We start from the raw sequence: 16,966 nt of genomic DNA on the forward strand, positions 1-16,966 counted from the left end.
GATATGCTACCAGCATTTGGGGGTCAGTTTGGGGAAGGCCCTTCTTTGTTACAGCAGAATGTGCCCCAGTGCTCAAAGCAAGGTCCTTAAAGACATAATTGGTGGAAGAATATGACGGGCCAAAACAAAGCCCTCTGGGATGAACTGAAATGCAGATTGCAAGCCAGACCCACTTGTCCAACATGTGATGTTTCAGACATCACAAAAGTTCTTCTGGAGGAATGGACAAAAATCCCAGACACACACTTAAAAATATTGTAGAAAGCCTTCCCAGAAGGGAGGAAGCTGTTATAGCTACAAAGGGGGGATCGTCCCCATACTAATGACTATGGATTTAGAAAAGCTGTAGATGTAATGTATAAGTGTCCCATTGCATCTAAGAACAAGATTAGAATATACTGGATTAAAATATTTTTGTTTATAATTCAAAAACTTGTATATATTATATTCGTTTCACATAAAGTGACATGAACAAGCCTTTGTTGTTGGCTTATACTTATATAGCTTATAGGTCACGAAGATCAGAAATCTAGCATCTCAGATTATTGGAAAATTTCATAAGATCAAACAGAACAGAGGTACAATACTGAAATATCCAACTTCTGACAAGTAGGTTAATTTATTTATACCCACAATACCTGGTTGGTGCTCCTTTACCATGATTTACTGCATCAGTGGGGTGTAGCATGGAGGCAGTCAGTTTTCCTTCATGAATGCTGTTGTAGCCCCTTCTGGAGATGTCTTTGCATGGTAGCCCATCCTGTGTCCACCCCTTGTGAAGTTTTCTACACTCAGTGGTCTTCCCCATGACTGTAGTTTCATATGATGTATTGAACTAGACAGAGAGCACAGTATTATACTTTGTGAATAGAAAATTTCTCAGACTTGAAATTATACAGGGTGAGTCAAAAGTCGCAGTACACCCTTTTATCTGAATACCCCGGCAAGTAATGGGAGAGGGGGCATTTCTTTTAGGCTATGTCCAGAACATGGCTGCCATAAAAGCCGCCATATTGGTTCAATCCAATCCAATCCAACTTTATTAATATAGCACTTTAACACTTTCACAAAAGACCAAACTGCTGTACAAAAAATACAAACAATATAACAATACATTACAGAATAAAAACAAAAACAAATTTAATTAACAGACTAGGTGATGAAAGCTAAGGAGAAAAGATAAGTTTTAAGAAGTGATTTAAAACAGACAGTGTGGATGCCTGTCTAATGTACAGGGGCAAACTGTTCCATAACTTAGGGGCCATTACAGCAAAAGCCCGGACCCCTCTAATCTTATAGTTGGTTTTGGGCACATTCAGGAGCGGGTGGGATTGTAGGGCTGTAACAGCTCCGAAAGATACGATGGGGCAAGACCATTTAGGGATTTAAAAGTAAGTAATAAAATTTTAAAATGGACCCTAAAGTATAAGGGCAGCCATTGAGGTGAAGCAAAGATGGGGGATATGTGCTCATGCTTACGTGTGCCCGTTAAGAGCCGTGCTGCTACATTTTGTACAGACAGTAAACAGACAAGAGAGGACCCACTGACCCCCATGAACTGAGTTAAAGTAAGTGGTAACAAATGGATTACGATCTCAAATTGTTGTCTCGAGACAACGGGCTTTACTTTGGCCAGCTGCCTCAGATGAAAAAAGCTTGATTTGACTTTGTTTTGGCTATCCAACTTGAGTTTTGAGTCCATTTTCACTCCCAGATTACAGGCTCTGTGTACTGAGCCTAAGAACTCAGATCTACTGGTAGGATCCAAATGGTGCCACCAAAGACCATCACTTCTGTCTTATTTTCATTTAGCTTAAAAAAGTTCCCCATCAGCCAAGCTTCTATGCCCTGAAGGCACTTTAACAGTGGTCCAACTGAGTACTTATCTTTTTTCTTTAGTGGCACATAGATTTAGCTATCATCTTCATAGCAGTGTAAAGCAATGCCATGTTTCCTAAGTATGGAGCTAAGAGGGAGTAGGTACAGGGACAATAGCAATGGGCCCAAAATTGAGCCCTGTGGGACCCCACACAAAAACGGAGCAGAGGATGACTCTGAGTAATCAATTCTGAACTGAAATGTTGTATCAGTCAGGTATGAACCATCAAGAGCAAGTTTTTCCAATGGGAAGGTGGTCATGTAGCATATCAAAGAAATAAAAGAGTGTCCTGCATCTTTTGACTCTTAGAATATTTTGAGACTGAATTTCATGAGCTAAAACATACTGATAATAAAAAAAAGATTTGGATACCACTTTAACTGTAATGAATATAAAATATATGAGCAAATATATTGAAATATATTAAATTATGAGCTTATAAAATGTTTTTTTTCCTGGTATTTGAGCTGCAGCTGTGTTGTATCATATTAAAGCTCTGGCCCTTTAAGGACAGTTCCCTGTAGTTTCCCGTACTCCTGGTTCGCGGAAGTGATTCTGGAGTCAGAGCTGAGGGTAGCGGAGGATACAGCGCTGAATTCTCTCTGTTAAAATGGACCTGAACACGGAGCCGGTTAAAAAGATTCTCTCTAAGGTGGGTTAAAGATTTTTGAGGGTGTCAGGTAGTGTGAGAGTTTAGTGAGGATGTTGAAAATGGTATCTAGTGAAGTCTTATCTCATTGCTGGTCACTGAAGGTAGTTCTTAAGAGACAAACAACCGGTTTGACCTGAAACAGCACAGATTTATCGAGTCATTCTGTCACTGGACTGTATTTCTCTTACAGTATAAATTCCGAGATGTTGCCATTGATGAGCTCCAGAGAGTTCAGCGTGTTTATCCTGATATCAAAGCAAACACTGGCCTCTACAGTGAGTCCCCATCTCGGCCATTACACCATGATGTCATTCAGTTTCTTGGTTCTAAGTGTGACTTGTTAAATGTTTCCCTCTTTCTCTCCACAGCGTTCAGTGACAGCTCTCAGAGAGAACTGCTCAAACTAGTCGGAAACATCCCTGTCAACTACAAGGGTGAGACAAATCACTAATTTTGTATATTTACATTAATTGTAAACACTTTTTCAGTGGGTTAATAGTGTGTGCTGTGGAAACCCATTTCTGCCTATTGAAAACCGTATTTGTAGTCAATTGGTAAGTCAGTAAATCATTATTATATAAACACGCTACTTGAAAGAAGGCTTAGTAGTATTTTTACCTTAGTATCACAACTTCAAAATCATTGTGATGCTTCACTGACCGGTCATAGAATAGAGCCTCTGTTTCTGGGTTCAGCACTGGGTTTCAATGATGGAAACGAGTTTTCATAACATGCACCGGAGAACAGTAGAAAAACAGACAGAAACCTGAGGTCCTTGGCAAATGGGGAGTTTCTGAAAATAATGTCAAAAGGGACTGACAAATCCTTGGCAATAATCCTAATCCTTATTTTATTGTTTCCTTAAAATTACAAGATTGATTTTTGATTTGATTTTGAGTGAAGAATCTTGTAGTTTTCCCCTCAATCACAAGTCTAAAAAAAGTACCTCAAATAGGGGAAAAAACATCTTCCATCATGTTAGTAAGTGGTCATAGAGTAAGAATAGGTGAACAAATGAATCTAAGAGAAAAATCAGATAGAACCTTATTCCAAGGGGCCGTAATGGTGCATTTTATTGTCACAAATTTAAACTTATATTTTTTGTTTTTTCACAGGACGTGTGTTAAATTATTTTCATTACGATTAGCATGCACATGTGTAAACACACGTTATAAACACTCAACTGAATTGGCCTCAGTGAATGATTTGACCCTCTAAGTTACCCCTATCTTTGAAACTGCGTTGAAACATTGTGAAATGTTAAAAAACACAAACTGAAATTTACTTCTTTGTTTGTATAATATCTTGTCTTTTTAGCTCTTGGCATATTGCAAATATTTATTATACAAATAATTAAATATTTGACTTTGGCTCTCATGAAAAACGTTTGGGGCCTTTGTGAATAGGAATTCATACTTAAAAACAGCACATTGAGATACATTTTGCAAACCATTTTTATATGAAATGGCCCGCTTTTTAACCTTTTCAAGGGCGTTCTTACAACTTGCCAATCCAGTTATGGCTGTTGGATTCGTTTCCCTTCACACCGCCCATCTGCCTCCTAAGACCCACTGCAAACATGATGATCAGAGAAGGAAAACACGTGAACGCAAAGGGCAGAATCTTCCTGCCGGCCCTCCACAACTGGGACCACGTAAGTGGTTTTATGGGATATAAAATAATGTGGGTGTGAATGTTCAAATATGGTTCTGTGGAATTTTGGTTTTTAGCACATTCTTCAATTTGTCTAATTATAATTCAACATTAGCTTCATGACTGTTTTCTTAAATGTTCTTATGTAGTTTGGAGCTTTCCTTTAATGCAGTTTTAGGGACATTTGCAAGAGAATTTACACAAGATGAATGTAATACAGAATTTGAGTCATTAGGATCATATGACATGAACAGGCTTGTCTTCATAGGTTAAGAAAATGAGTAAGATATTATTTAAAATATCACTCAGTGTATATCGGTATTTTCATTCCTCCGTGCCGAATGAAATCTGCCTAGACATGTGTGAGGCACTTCTTATCTCACTGTGTTTATCAATTGTCAGCCCAAGTCAACTGTGACTGCTTTACTGGAGGAGATGATCACTAAGTTTGAAGAGGATCCCCCTCTTGGAATGAAATCTGCAGGAGATGGACATGACCCTAATGAACTACTTGCTTTTGTCTCCCATCTAAATTTAAATGAAGGTACTTTTTTTTATGTTTAGTGTTATTTTGTTTGTTGATATATTTGTTACATTTATAGTGCTAAGGTTATTTGTTAAAAGCCTTTTAATTTTATTACAAATTGTGATAATTACAATGATATTTTATTAATTAATAAACCTGTTTAATTACATAGGTGGGAATCGGCCTGATCAGGGTATAAATAAAGTGTCTGTGATTGGAGGGGGAGACTTGGGAATGGCTGCTGTGTTGAGTATCATGGCAAAAGTAAATATTTATATATATATAAAACATTGTTATAATAATTTAAAAAATTAAATTGGAAGATTTAAAATTTGTACTTTCATGTGTTCTCTTTCTCTTTCTCTCTCTCTCTCTCTCTCTCTCTCTCTCTCTCTCTCTCTCTTCTGTTAAAGGGCTCTGTAGACAAACTGGTTTTAATTGACATTCCAGATAGGCCAACTAAGAGTGGTATGTTGGATTTGGAGATTTTCAATTTGCCAAACGTTGAAATCTCAAAAGGTAAATTATAATTTGGAGCTTATTTCGTACTCAGTTTTCACAAATGTAGTTTTTCATATACATTTTGATACTGATCAGCATTTAACACAGAGGCTACTGTATGAGTAACATGCCACAGTCTCAAATTGCTGTTGAGAACGTTTGTAAAAGCATTAGAGATATCACTAAATCGTACTGAATCTGAATAATTATTGAATTATTCAAATAACAAACACTTTGTTGGATCAGGTGTGGTATAACATGTACCTGTTTTTGGAACTAAAATATTTGTATCACTCGAAAAAATAGCGATTTAATTTGACTTTTTAGTTTTCATTTTCATTTCTTTTTGTTTCTCATGATGCTCAGTATTTCATATTGTCTCAGTTTGTATTTATATTTATTGATGTTTACAAAGACAAATCCTCCTAAAATATGAACAAAACAACAAGTGACACAGTTCCACTCACATGACTTGGCTGTGTCATAGGCCATGCAGGTTTATGTAACAAAATACAACTTCTTTTTTTCTCTCTGCAACTCAACACTCAGAGGGAAAATGTGGGTATTTTTCTCTGCAGATTTGTCAGCCTCAGCTGGCTCCAAGGTGTTGGTGTTGACTGCAAATGCCTGGAGTGAGGAACAGTCGTATTTAAGTGTTGTGCAGACTAACGTGGATATGTACCGGCGCATCATACCTAGTCTTGTTCGCCTCAGCCCCACTGGAGTGCTGCTTATTGCCTCTCAGCCTGGTTAGTGTGGAAACACTTAGCATGTTATTCTTTGCCTGCCAAATTAAAACAGTCACTGAGAATTTGGTTCACTGAATCAGAAAATCTTTATACAAGAAATACATCCAATGTTTATGAAGCACACCTTCATATATTCCTCAAGCATTTGTTGTAATATGTGTGATACACCCTCCTCTTTTTGGACAGCCATTCCATAAACTAGGTTCTGTATATCCTAACTGAACTGTTTTATGTATTTGGATGCATGTTTTTATTTAGTGTCCTACATGAAGATACAACCATGACACAATTTTAGCTTTTTGGCAGAGTCATACATATTCTCATTTAATATTTCATATGATGCCATGTATCCTAAGATGTTTCCCAGGGGTCTTTGGGGTTAAGAGAGTCCCAATGCTAGTAGTGTCTAGCAAACCCTAGGTGCTAGCTTTTGTGACATAAAGAATCAGAGAGCAGTTTGTTGCTATGAAGAATTAACCTCTAACAATGATTTTTAGGGTTATACGTATACAGTTGTGGTTGCTTTAAACATTTTTGCCAGTTAGATTTATTGTAGTTATCTTTTTAATTTACATAATTAAATTTAATTTAAATTTCTAATTAAAAATATTTTTAATAGTAGACCTAACTGATTAAAATGTTTTTGCAAAGCACTAGCACCTGTTAGCTAGTGCTAGCCGTTAGCGGTGTTAGCCACTACGCTACAGCCTCTAGTGTGTATTTGACTATGTTGCTATTCTTGTTCATAGTGGACATAATGACACATGTGGCATGGAGACAGAGCTGCTTGGCACCAACGCATGTGATCGGTGCAGGTTGTAACCTAGAATCAGAGAGGCTCTCTCACATCCTCAATATTTCTCTGTTGGCCAACAGCACAGGCAAACAGGCCTGGGTCATTGGAGAGCTCTCTGATAACAAGGGTGAGTTCATATGCATTTTCTTTTTAATTTTGCTTTTTATTTCCATGCTTTTAATAATGAGTTTATGAAAGTGTTCAGAGTTCTTGCCTGATTCTCTCAAAAGTTATAACACAGAGAGTCTACTGTACGTCATCTTTGGATCTCTCTGATTTTTGTGATTAGTTGCTGTATGGGGTAATATAGGATCAGGTACGGACAAACAGCAGTTGACCCCAGTGTCCAGTACAACAAAGCCATTGATAGACAGGTATGAATAGCACTTCACTGAACCTCATTTATAGATTAATGATCCAAATATTGTTCATCTCAACACGTATAAGTGCTAAGCTGTTGTGTTCTGTGAACACTTTGCAGGGGGTTTGAGATGCTGAAGGGGAGAGGTCAGAGATCAATGTCAGTGGGATTGTCTATTGCTGACATCACTCACAGCATTCTCACAGACCGAAGGAAAACACACTCCATCAGCACACTGGCTCAGGTCAGTCACAAATTTGCAATATGTGAGCTTCCAAGTCACAGCACACATCAGTCTTAGACCCATATTCATCAAGCCTTTCAGACTTTAAATGACCTACCAGATGACATGTATTCATAAAGTGTCCTCAAGTGAGTGCATTGACTTAGGATCTGTTGCTCTCACAAGATCCAAATAAATAAGACAGGAATCTATCCCAAATTAACACTCCAGATTTAAGAAGCTTGATGAATGTATGCTCAGGTCAGTCCATTCATCTGTCCAGTTATACAGCTGCAAAATGTTTCCAGCACCATTTGCAAATGAGGTTTATTAGCAAAATCTACAAACGTTCAGTGGTTTGCAATAAACCAATCAAACAAGAACAATTTAAAAGCTCAACACAACAAATATAACAAGTGGTTTCTCCAAATTCAAACACTGTTTGTCAGCCACTTTTAATGACTACTGCAATCTCAGAATTATTCAACCTTCATGACGTGTGTTTAGTGCTTAGTAGAGCACCCTTTTGTATTTATGACATGCTGCAAACTTGATGCCTTGCAATTCCTGAGGGATCTTAGCCCATTCTTCATAGGCAATGGCCTCCATTTTGCTAATATTCTTGGTCTTGTGTGCTGCAACCACCTTCTTCAAATCCAACCTAAGTTTTTTATTTTTTGTGGTGTTCAAGTCAAGTGAATGTGATGGCTCCATGGCTACTTCTAAAACAAATCCTTGCTGGACTTGGAGGTATGCTTGATGTCATTATCCTGTCAGAAGTTTCAATGATGCCCAAGCTTGTAGTTTCCTCACAGAAAGCCGAAGGATTTTTCCTAGGATTTCCTGCTTCTTGATTGAATCAGTCTTTCCCTTCACACACTGCGTGTTTCAGTGCCAGAAGAAGCAAAGCAGCCCCAGAGTATCACCAAGCTGCCACCATGCTTCACTGTAGGCTGCGTGAACTTCTCAGTGTATGCTTCATTCTTCCTCCTCCAGACATCAGGCGGATCTATAGGTCTGAAATATTTTAGTTATGTTTCATCACTCCCCAGAACACAATACCAGAGCCTTTGGGGGTTATTTATATGGCTTTGAGCATATAGGCAAACTGAAACCTCAGTGCCTACTGCCACCAAATCTTTCTGTAAGACCTTTGTAGTCACTTGCGAGTTTTTGGCTACCTGCCTCCTCAGAAATCTGGTGGCAGCCAGTGAAAGCTTCTTTTTTCTGTTATTTCCTGGTAGTGTAGCTTGATTGTGCAAGCTAGGGCCTCTTAAATTTATGGACAACATTCTTGACTTGGCCATTTTTCTAAAATGCCATTAAATGTCACAGTCTAAAAAACCCTAGCCAGTCCAGGTATTTGATGTTTTACCTGATGCATCCAATGAAGACTTTGATTAGTTGCATCAGATGAGCTTGTGACAACACATTATTCGCAAACGTGTGCTCTTATGTGGGATTTTATTCAAGGGTTGAATATTTCTGAGACTGAAGTAGTCATTAAAAGTAGCATTTTGTGTTGAGTTTGGAGAAACCACCTGTTATATTAGTTTTTGTGAGCTGTTTAAATGTTTTATGTTGTATTTGTTTACTGCAAACAGCTGAAAGTTTGTAAATTTTGTTTATAAACCTAATTTGCTATGTGTTGCTATATTTTTATTGTGATTGCAAAGTCATATAAACTGATTCCAGATCCACATTTTCTGTTTGAAGTATAATTAATTTGGGGTGTGTTCTTAAGCTTCTATTCTAAAGTGTTTTGTAGCTTTTATTTCTGTATCAACATAATTGCTATTATAGAATCTGATTTCTGGAATAGGCCAGATATCCATAGCTGTGTAAAGATCCTTCCTAGCTATAATATTTTTTGCTCCAGCGCATCAAATACGACCATTTGTGATGTTTCTATTAATATCTTAGCGATAGCACAGCACAGAAATACAGTTCAAACTCTCTGAGAGAGCTGAATATATTTATTCAGGGCGCCCCCTCCAGGGTGTATTCCTGCCTTGCGTCCAGTGATTCCAGGTAGGCTCTGGACCCACCGCGACCCTGAACTGGATAAGCACTTACAGATATTGAATGAATGAATGAAAGTTTTTTTTTTTTTTAAACCTTGTTCCTGTTTTGTATCATTGTATGTTGTGTAGTGTTATGGATGTGATTGTCTTTATGTGTTCATCTGATTGTAACAGCGTCTTTGGGTTACTGAAAAGCGCTTTAAAAATTCCATTTATTATTATTATTATTATTAAAGTACTTAAAAGGAGAATTTCAGAAAATTGAGAAAATGTCCTTAGACCCCAAAGGGTTAATGGTGCATGTCGTGTTTGTATACATTTCTGCATTTTCAGTCACTGATGGTTGTTCAGAGTGCTTTGAAATGAATAGTGCCTTGCATGAGATAAGAAACCAATGAATTGTAAAAGCTGGTTCTGCTTAGCACAGTTGAAAGAGGAAGGGTATACCCAGCAACTAAATCAGTGGTTCTCAAACGTTTCTATCATTCCCCATTTCAGACGAAGGAATATTTCTGCCCCCCACCGGTACCATATCGCCCCAAAAAAATTTGTAATATAATACACATGCAAGTTTACAATTTTCTAATTGAATTAGGTAACTTAACTTAACTTCTGTCTCTAAATCAGTAGCTTAACATTATAACACCTGATACAACATTAACATCAAAGTTAAAAAATACAGAACATGGCAGTTAAATTGTGCTTCAGGTTCTCGCTTTTCAATCTGTGCAAAAAGGAGCAAAGGCAGGTGCAAGGGCATAGGAATGCATGGGCATGGGGGGTGGGGGTGGGGGGAGGGGGCTTATCTCCTGAAAGTCCACCCCACGCCCAAAATATTAGAGCTGATTCCTATGTAGATGAGGCAGTAAATATTTATAATGCATTTATAATATAATTATGTGGTATAGCATTTAATTAACATTAACGCCTGAGAGTGAGGCTGTGTCCCAAACAACACACTACAGAATTTTACATACTACACTACAGAAATAATTCATTCATTCATTCATTCAGGGTCGCAGTGGGTCCAGAGCCTACCTGGAATCATTGGGCGCAATGCGGGAACACACCCTGGAGGGGGCGCCAGTCCTTCAGTTTAGTGCAGCAGTGTGCAGTTTGGGACACAACCAGAGACTAAAGTTGCTGCATGTCACAACTTGAAAACAGCTAATATTAACGTTAACTAAGTCTCAGATCCTCCTCTGTTTCCCTAACAGTTATATACAAGCCGCTTTTATAACTGTAATTAGCCATCATTGTTATCTGTTGTGCTCTTGTTACTGACCTCAAGCCCAGAGCTGGTAAAAACTAACTTTATAAACCAGACTCTGACGGTGAATCGGAAGCTGATGATTGGAGCAGTTTTATATTTGAACACTCGAGCCTTAACGAAGGCTGAAAGAAGGCCCACTGTGTTTGATTCACTGCCAAAACACGTTAATCTCTGTGGCACATTTTCAAAATAAAAGTTTGCGGGAAAAAATAATATTTTGGTTCCAGGCAAGCTATTATTTTCTGGTCTTCTATCTAATGCTCTTTTATTATGTTTAAGGGCTATTAATGAATCCATTGTGAGTGGGTGCTTTTTATTGATTAAGCTTTATTTAGGGTGACCAGACGTCCTCTTTTTTAGACTTAAAAAAATGTCCGTGCGGTATTTCACAAACGTCCGGGATTTTGTTTTTCTAGAGCTTGTAGAACTTCGAGAAGCGTTTCGTTCACAAACTAGTCCCGCCCTCCCCTACTCCGATTGGTTCGCTTGAGTAAGAAGGGGGCGTGGTTAATTAGCCTAAAATCTTCTGATTGGACGGTCTGACTGTAGAGCTACCGTTATTGGTCGATAACCTTCTCTGTAAACATTTAATTGGTCAATCCGTACGTCAGTAGTCCTTTTTTACCTCAGGCAAAGCTCGTGTACATACCCTTATCTGGAGCAGTTATGCTGAAACGTAAATGTAAGTTCTCGGATGAATTAAAAAGGAAATTCCCATGTTTTCCCATGTGTAGCAAATAAAAGCACACAAAGGTTCAGCTAAGCATACAACAGCAGTGAGGGGTGAGAGCTCTTTCAGACGCCAGGCAACATATTCATAATGATTTGTGTACACTGAAAATGTATTGTTCAATGAGGGTGCTTTTTAGAGGATTTAAAAGGCCTCCAAAGTCTTGCTCTTATTACAACCAGTTTGAAACTCACCACTTTCAAACCACTGTGAAACCCTGCTTGCTTTCTGTTTAAGTACCTGGAAATGTAGAGCAATATGTGAAACTTCTTTACAAGGTTTACATTTGTTCTTATATCCTGCTGCTTTGTGGAATCACTGTGTGCTTTGTCTCAGGGTTGGGGAGGAATAGGTTCCGAGGTGTTCCTCAGCTTGCCTTGTGTGTTGGGAATCAACGGATCCACTCGCCTGGCAGGAGTGACTCTCAGCCCAGAGGATGATGCCAAACTAAAGGAGAGTGTTACGTCTCTAAGCAACTTCTTCAAACAGTTAAGGATATAGCTGTAAAAAGCTGACATACCTCAAAGTTCTCCAAAGAGTCCTGTGTAAACCAGTCATCGGTCAGTTGAAGTTCCAGAATCAATCTCTTCCTAAAAGACTTTCTCTCAGCCTCACCGACAGTGTTCCATGCAATACACTTGCAAGCTCAGACAGCACCCTGCCTTCTAACAAACATGTGGCTGACCATGCTGAGTGGTGAACTAAAAAGAAAGTTATATTCAAATATAATCAGTAACCTTAGCTTTTAGGTGATGGCATTGCCTGTACTTCTTGCACTACCATGTGACACGCACCTAACGCTTAACTCACCAGGAACAGAGAATTTTTTTCTTCTTATAAGCATGCCCAGGATCTACTAAGTCACAGAATTGGTGTGAACAAAAACTGGAGATCTTTGGCACATATTCCGGCCACTCATATTCTTTACCAATGAGGCTGCTCAGTAGAGTCACAGAAACTCAGCAGATGCAGCTTCCGCTACATGTGGTTTCTGACATTTTTTTAAAAATGTGTTCCCCCACCCCGCTCAGTAAGTACCACAAACATTACATAAACAAACAGGTAAATAATTCTCAGTTAAAGTCAACATTCTTGTTAATTCATCTTCTAGCTATAAAGCATGACTCATCATAGTTTATAACACTAAAATATTTGTTATTAAATATTTTCCCACCTGTCTTCATGCAAAAATGCTCAGCTACCTCAGTCACAAACCGGTAAGAGAATAGAAGGAAGGGGTGTTTTGACTCTCTTTAATGTGCATTAACCAATTCCCTTCACAATTATTCCATTGTGTCACTTTTTATTTTTTAAAAAAAATGTTACCATTGTATGGACTGAGGGGCCTTTTATTAAATTACATATTAAAGGGCTGTTTGATGATCTAACTTTGCACTTGCTGTAGTGAGACCTATTCTGAGCTGCCTTGGGCCTTGCGATCTCAAACTACTGAGCAGTCTCATTTAATAACCTGTACCGAATGTTGGATGAGAAACGCACTTGTTTTAGGACCCGTAGGACGTTGTCTGTCATGCTGCAACACTTTTAATCGTTCACATTCAGGTATGCTTTATATTTTATGTTACTCACTATGGAAGTGTAGATTTGTTTTGCGTGCTGTAGGCTGATATATTTAACAATGCTTGAAAGTGAAGTTATACTCTTCTGACCCATGTTGCTGTGATTTATATTTACCAAATGAAACGCCTCAGCGGTTTATTTTTGTCAGCTCTGCACAATGAAGGACTCTGCGTGTAAGTAATTTTTAAAGTCAGTGGATAAATGTAAACTATTCCTTTGGAAACATGTACTTAATTAATCCAGTTGTGCCTTGTATTTGCACTTTACTAACAGCTGAGGGCGCAGGATTCTTGCAATGTAATGTACTTCACTGCTGTGTTGCACTTACCTGAGCTTCTCTCATTTGTGTACAATAGAAATAATGAAGTATATACTGTTCTAATATGGCACTGAATGGAAAGCAATAATGTGAAGATTAAAGAAATATACCATCTGGAAAATGTCTATTTTTCCAATAGGAAATAAAACAGAACACTTTTTCTTTTTAAAAAATCTCTTTTGGTATTGAAACTCTGCATAGCATCATAAGAAAAATACAAAAACATCTTTGGATTTGAAAGGGGTACAAGCAAAGCTCTTAAATATCATTTTACAAAAACAAAAAGTGCAAAAGAAATAAAACAACAATAATAGTTTTTTTTTTTTTAAACACATTATTCACCACCTGGGTCACGTTCTGTACAAGTTCACTGTAGAGACACATTTACATTCAAAGCATTTAGGTTTTGAAGAATATTGCATGGTCTTCCACAGGGTGGCACTGTTGAGTAGGAAGTTTTCCTCAACGCTCTCTGCTACTGAGCAACTTCCGCCAGGTCTTCACTTAAAGCATTGAAAGAGGAAAATCACAAACATAAAAAAAAATGACCAAAATTCTACCAATGGCAAGTTTCTAATATTGTGATGTGCTCCTTTTGATGAATTCTCTTGAATATCCACACATGAACATACAAACCTTTGTAAAAACAGTTAGGCGTGTGTTAAATTTTACAGGACATCTATTTTAAGAAACGCTACGCTGCATAAAGCAACACAACATTGCTATTCATATAAATACACATTACTTACAGTGCGATGGCTTATTCAACATGCAGGGGTTGAGTATGAGGTATTATTGAGAGGACTGATGAGCCTGCACACTGTACAGAAAAGCAATATGGATATCATCCTAGCACACTAAAACAGACAAAACAGATCAACAGACTTCTTTTGACGTCCTGTGTTTACAACATTGTCTTAACACTGATAACTGTACAAAAAAAAAACTTACAAGGCACGAAATAAGCCAAACAGATATACAAACAATACTTGCTGCACCTGAGTGGCTGTAAACACACCAACACACAGATGCAACTTTCATTTGGCAAAACTGCTACATTAAACTACAAAAAACTTCACAATAACAGGTACAAAATGAAAATTTTAAGGTATAAAAAGGCAGTAAATATCACATCTGTCTAAGAGCTGGAAAAAACTATGCAACAGGAAGGTCTGACCACTGTAAAATTCACATCATGGAGACAAGAGGACATGTTTTTTTTTTATTGCAGTGACACCAAAGTGCGCAAAAGACGTTTCCTGCCTTAGAAGGTCACTGGTTTTGGCAGCTGGTGATTAGGGATGTGCATCCGGTTAAAGCCAGAGTCAGACAGCCGGGGCGGAGGGGGTTTGGGGGACTGTGCTGGTTTTACTGGGATAAAGGGTGGTGCCAGTTGGCTACTGTAAGTGTTTTTCTGGCCTCGATTGGCCTGATTGGGTCTGGAGGGGACAGGGGATGGTATATCTGCAAAGTCAGGAGGAGGCTGAGGGAAGATGCAGTCTGGCGTGACCCAGCTGTCTTTCCCTTTGTAGTCCAGTTCCTGAGGGAGTGGGGGCTTTGCAGTGGGGCACGGTGGTGGTGGAGGAAGTGGAGCTGGGTCAGGGATATAAAAGAACCCTGGTGGATGGGGCCAAGGCTGAGTGGCACTGTTCTCTGGAAGAGGAGGAAGGTTGGAGATTTCTCTGCCTGTTTCAGGGCTCCCCAAAAAGGTGGCTGCAATTTCCAGCAACTTCTCCACGGACTCTTCCTCCTCAGACAGGTTATCGTAATTGGAGGTGTTGGAGGGCCGCCGATCGCTCATTGACGGAGGCACATACAAGTTGACAGGGAACTTGCTGAGCTGTCGCTGGGCTCTGTAGGAAGATGGCGAAGAGCACAGATCCTGCTGCGCAACGTCTAAATGAGTCGTCACAGGTGGTGGTGGTGGAAATGCAGTGTTCTCCAGGGGTGAAAGCTCAACTCCTGGCTCTGGAAGAGGGGGAAGGGGCAGTTCTGGGAGGTTTAGGGAGTGCACACTAGACACATCTGTTTCTGAAGGCTGGTATGGGGGCGGCCAGTCACTCGCATCTCCCTGGAAATCAGATTCACCTGAACGTGGCTGGGGGACAGCACTCTCTCTGGTTTCCTCCAGCGTTTCTTTAGCAAAACCACTTGGGATGTGTGCTCTAGTCTCTGGTCCTTCAGACTCAGGCTGTGAATGTGAAGCTAGAATTTGGGGCTCTGAAACCTTTTCTTGTCTGTAGAGTATCACTGGGCTGGCTGAAGATGCAGAAGGCGTCTGGTTTTGGGAGATGGTCTCCTCTATGTGAAGACTGGCTGGTGTCTGAAAACTGTCTTTATCTGGTGGAGGGACTCGACATACACCCAGCGGCTTCTTTGGGAGCTCATCTCCTTTTGCTGAAAGAATATAGTACACAAAAGAGAACAATTACTATTTCCACTCTTATTTTCACAGTGTTGTAAACATTTGTGAATAATTAATACCAAATACAAGCTAAATTCTCTGGACTGATCTTTTAAATTCAGATATATTTAACCATTCCTTTAAGGGGGAACTCATACTCTGAATGTTTGGTTTAATTAAAACAAACCCTGAAGTGATTGCCCAGCAATCTGTCTTTTGTTGACCGCTTTTAAATATAATTTGATCCATTTTGCATTTCTATTTTTAAACAAACCACAACAAAGAATTCCAAACACACCAGACACTCTTCATGCAGCAAATGTGTTTCTGGTGAAGAATGTGCACATGTTAACCATCTTCATGAGCAAATAATTTAGGACAGTTTTACTATTTAAACAAAGCTGGGTGGGGCATGTTCAAAGCATTACTGAATCTGTATGACCACAAAAAGGACTCAAGCAAGTAACAGTGATTTCACAGTGAAAGACAACAATATACATGGTCCAGCCCAATCTGAAAATATATACATAAAAATACATACAAACAAAGATAACAAAACAAACATACATGCAGGAGGAAGATCCAGCTTCATTCTGCGTAGCTCAGACATGGCGGCTTGTAGCTGCTCTATGACGAGATCATCACTTTGATAAAAGGAAGATGATATGCTCTCCTGAAGGAACTCGCGCAGCTCTTCCAAATGCATCTTTAACATACGCTCTGAGAGAAAACAGCACTGTTACACACTTACATAAGGTACATACAGAAAGGGTATATGATGTGAATCTGATAATAAGGTAAACAATTGACTAACACTGCTGTTAACCACTGTGAACCACAGGGATGGGAAACAACTTTAGACTAAAGGCCAGAGTACACAGCCCAAATAAACATTCTAGTCTTTGTGGTTGTATTTCTGTACTGCCAAAAAAATCTATGAGTGAATGAGCAGACTCATCCCCTAACTCTTTCACAGGGCTGTTTGTCTAATTTGAGACCAATATCACAGCTTATTGACACATTAGTTATCCTATTTTTTAGTCCAGATGAACTAAAAGTGAGTGTAACAGCATGCATACTTCTGTGGATTTTTAAGGCAGTGTAGGCCATCGAAGTCAGAACCCTCTCTCCCTCCAGTATGTAAATGTCCCACAGTCGCAGAGTCAGTGTGAAAGGTGTCTATTTGGAACAAGCAAAGGTAGAAGTGATGAGCAATGGAAATATAAAAACACACATGCACAGTAACTACAGCCAGACTAGACACATCCATGGATCAGCATGAATAAATGATAGTC

At 38.9% G+C, this 16,966-nt stretch overlaps 2 protein-coding genes across 3 annotated transcripts in view; one reads left to right on the forward strand and one right to left on the reverse strand.

The window, feature by feature from the left end:
* Positions 1-2,407: 2,407 nt before the first annotated feature.
* Positions 2,408-13,379, forward strand: uevld (UEV and lactate/malate dehyrogenase domains). Its single transcript, XM_066669748.1, has 12 exons — positions 2,408-2,531; positions 2,722-2,806; positions 2,900-2,965; positions 4,022-4,185; positions 4,587-4,728; positions 4,883-4,974; positions 5,124-5,229; positions 5,790-5,960; positions 6,710-6,883; positions 7,046-7,130; positions 7,238-7,361; positions 11,704-13,379. The coding sequence occupies exons 1-12, from the start codon at positions 2,490-2,492 to the stop codon at positions 11,866-11,868; spliced, it is 1,416 nt and encodes a 471-aa protein (XP_066525845.1). The 5' UTR covers positions 2,408-2,489; the 3' UTR covers positions 11,869-13,379.
* A 70-nt stretch (positions 13,380-13,449) lies between these two features.
* The window catches only part of si:dkeyp-19e1.3 (USP6 N-terminal-like protein), a 29,732-nt gene continuing 26,215 nt past the window's right edge, over positions 13,450-16,966 (reverse strand). For both annotated transcript variants that reach the window (XM_066669844.1, XM_066669845.1), the window contains exons 12-14: positions 16,751-16,850; positions 16,239-16,391; positions 13,450-15,664 (exon numbers count right to left, since the gene is read on the reverse strand). In XM_066669844.1, the coding sequence (XP_066525941.1) occupies positions 14,532-15,664; positions 16,239-16,391; positions 16,751-16,850 (1,386 nt within the window). In that variant the 3' untranslated portion in view covers positions 13,450-14,531. The remainder of the gene's footprint in view (positions 15,665-16,238; positions 16,392-16,750; positions 16,851-16,966) is intronic.

This window comes from Hoplias malabaricus, chromosome 4 (assembly GCF_029633855.1).
Source record: "Hoplias malabaricus isolate fHopMal1 chromosome 4, fHopMal1.hap1, whole genome shotgun sequence".
Lineage (NCBI taxonomy): Eukaryota > Metazoa > Chordata > Actinopteri > Characiformes > Erythrinidae > Hoplias > Hoplias malabaricus.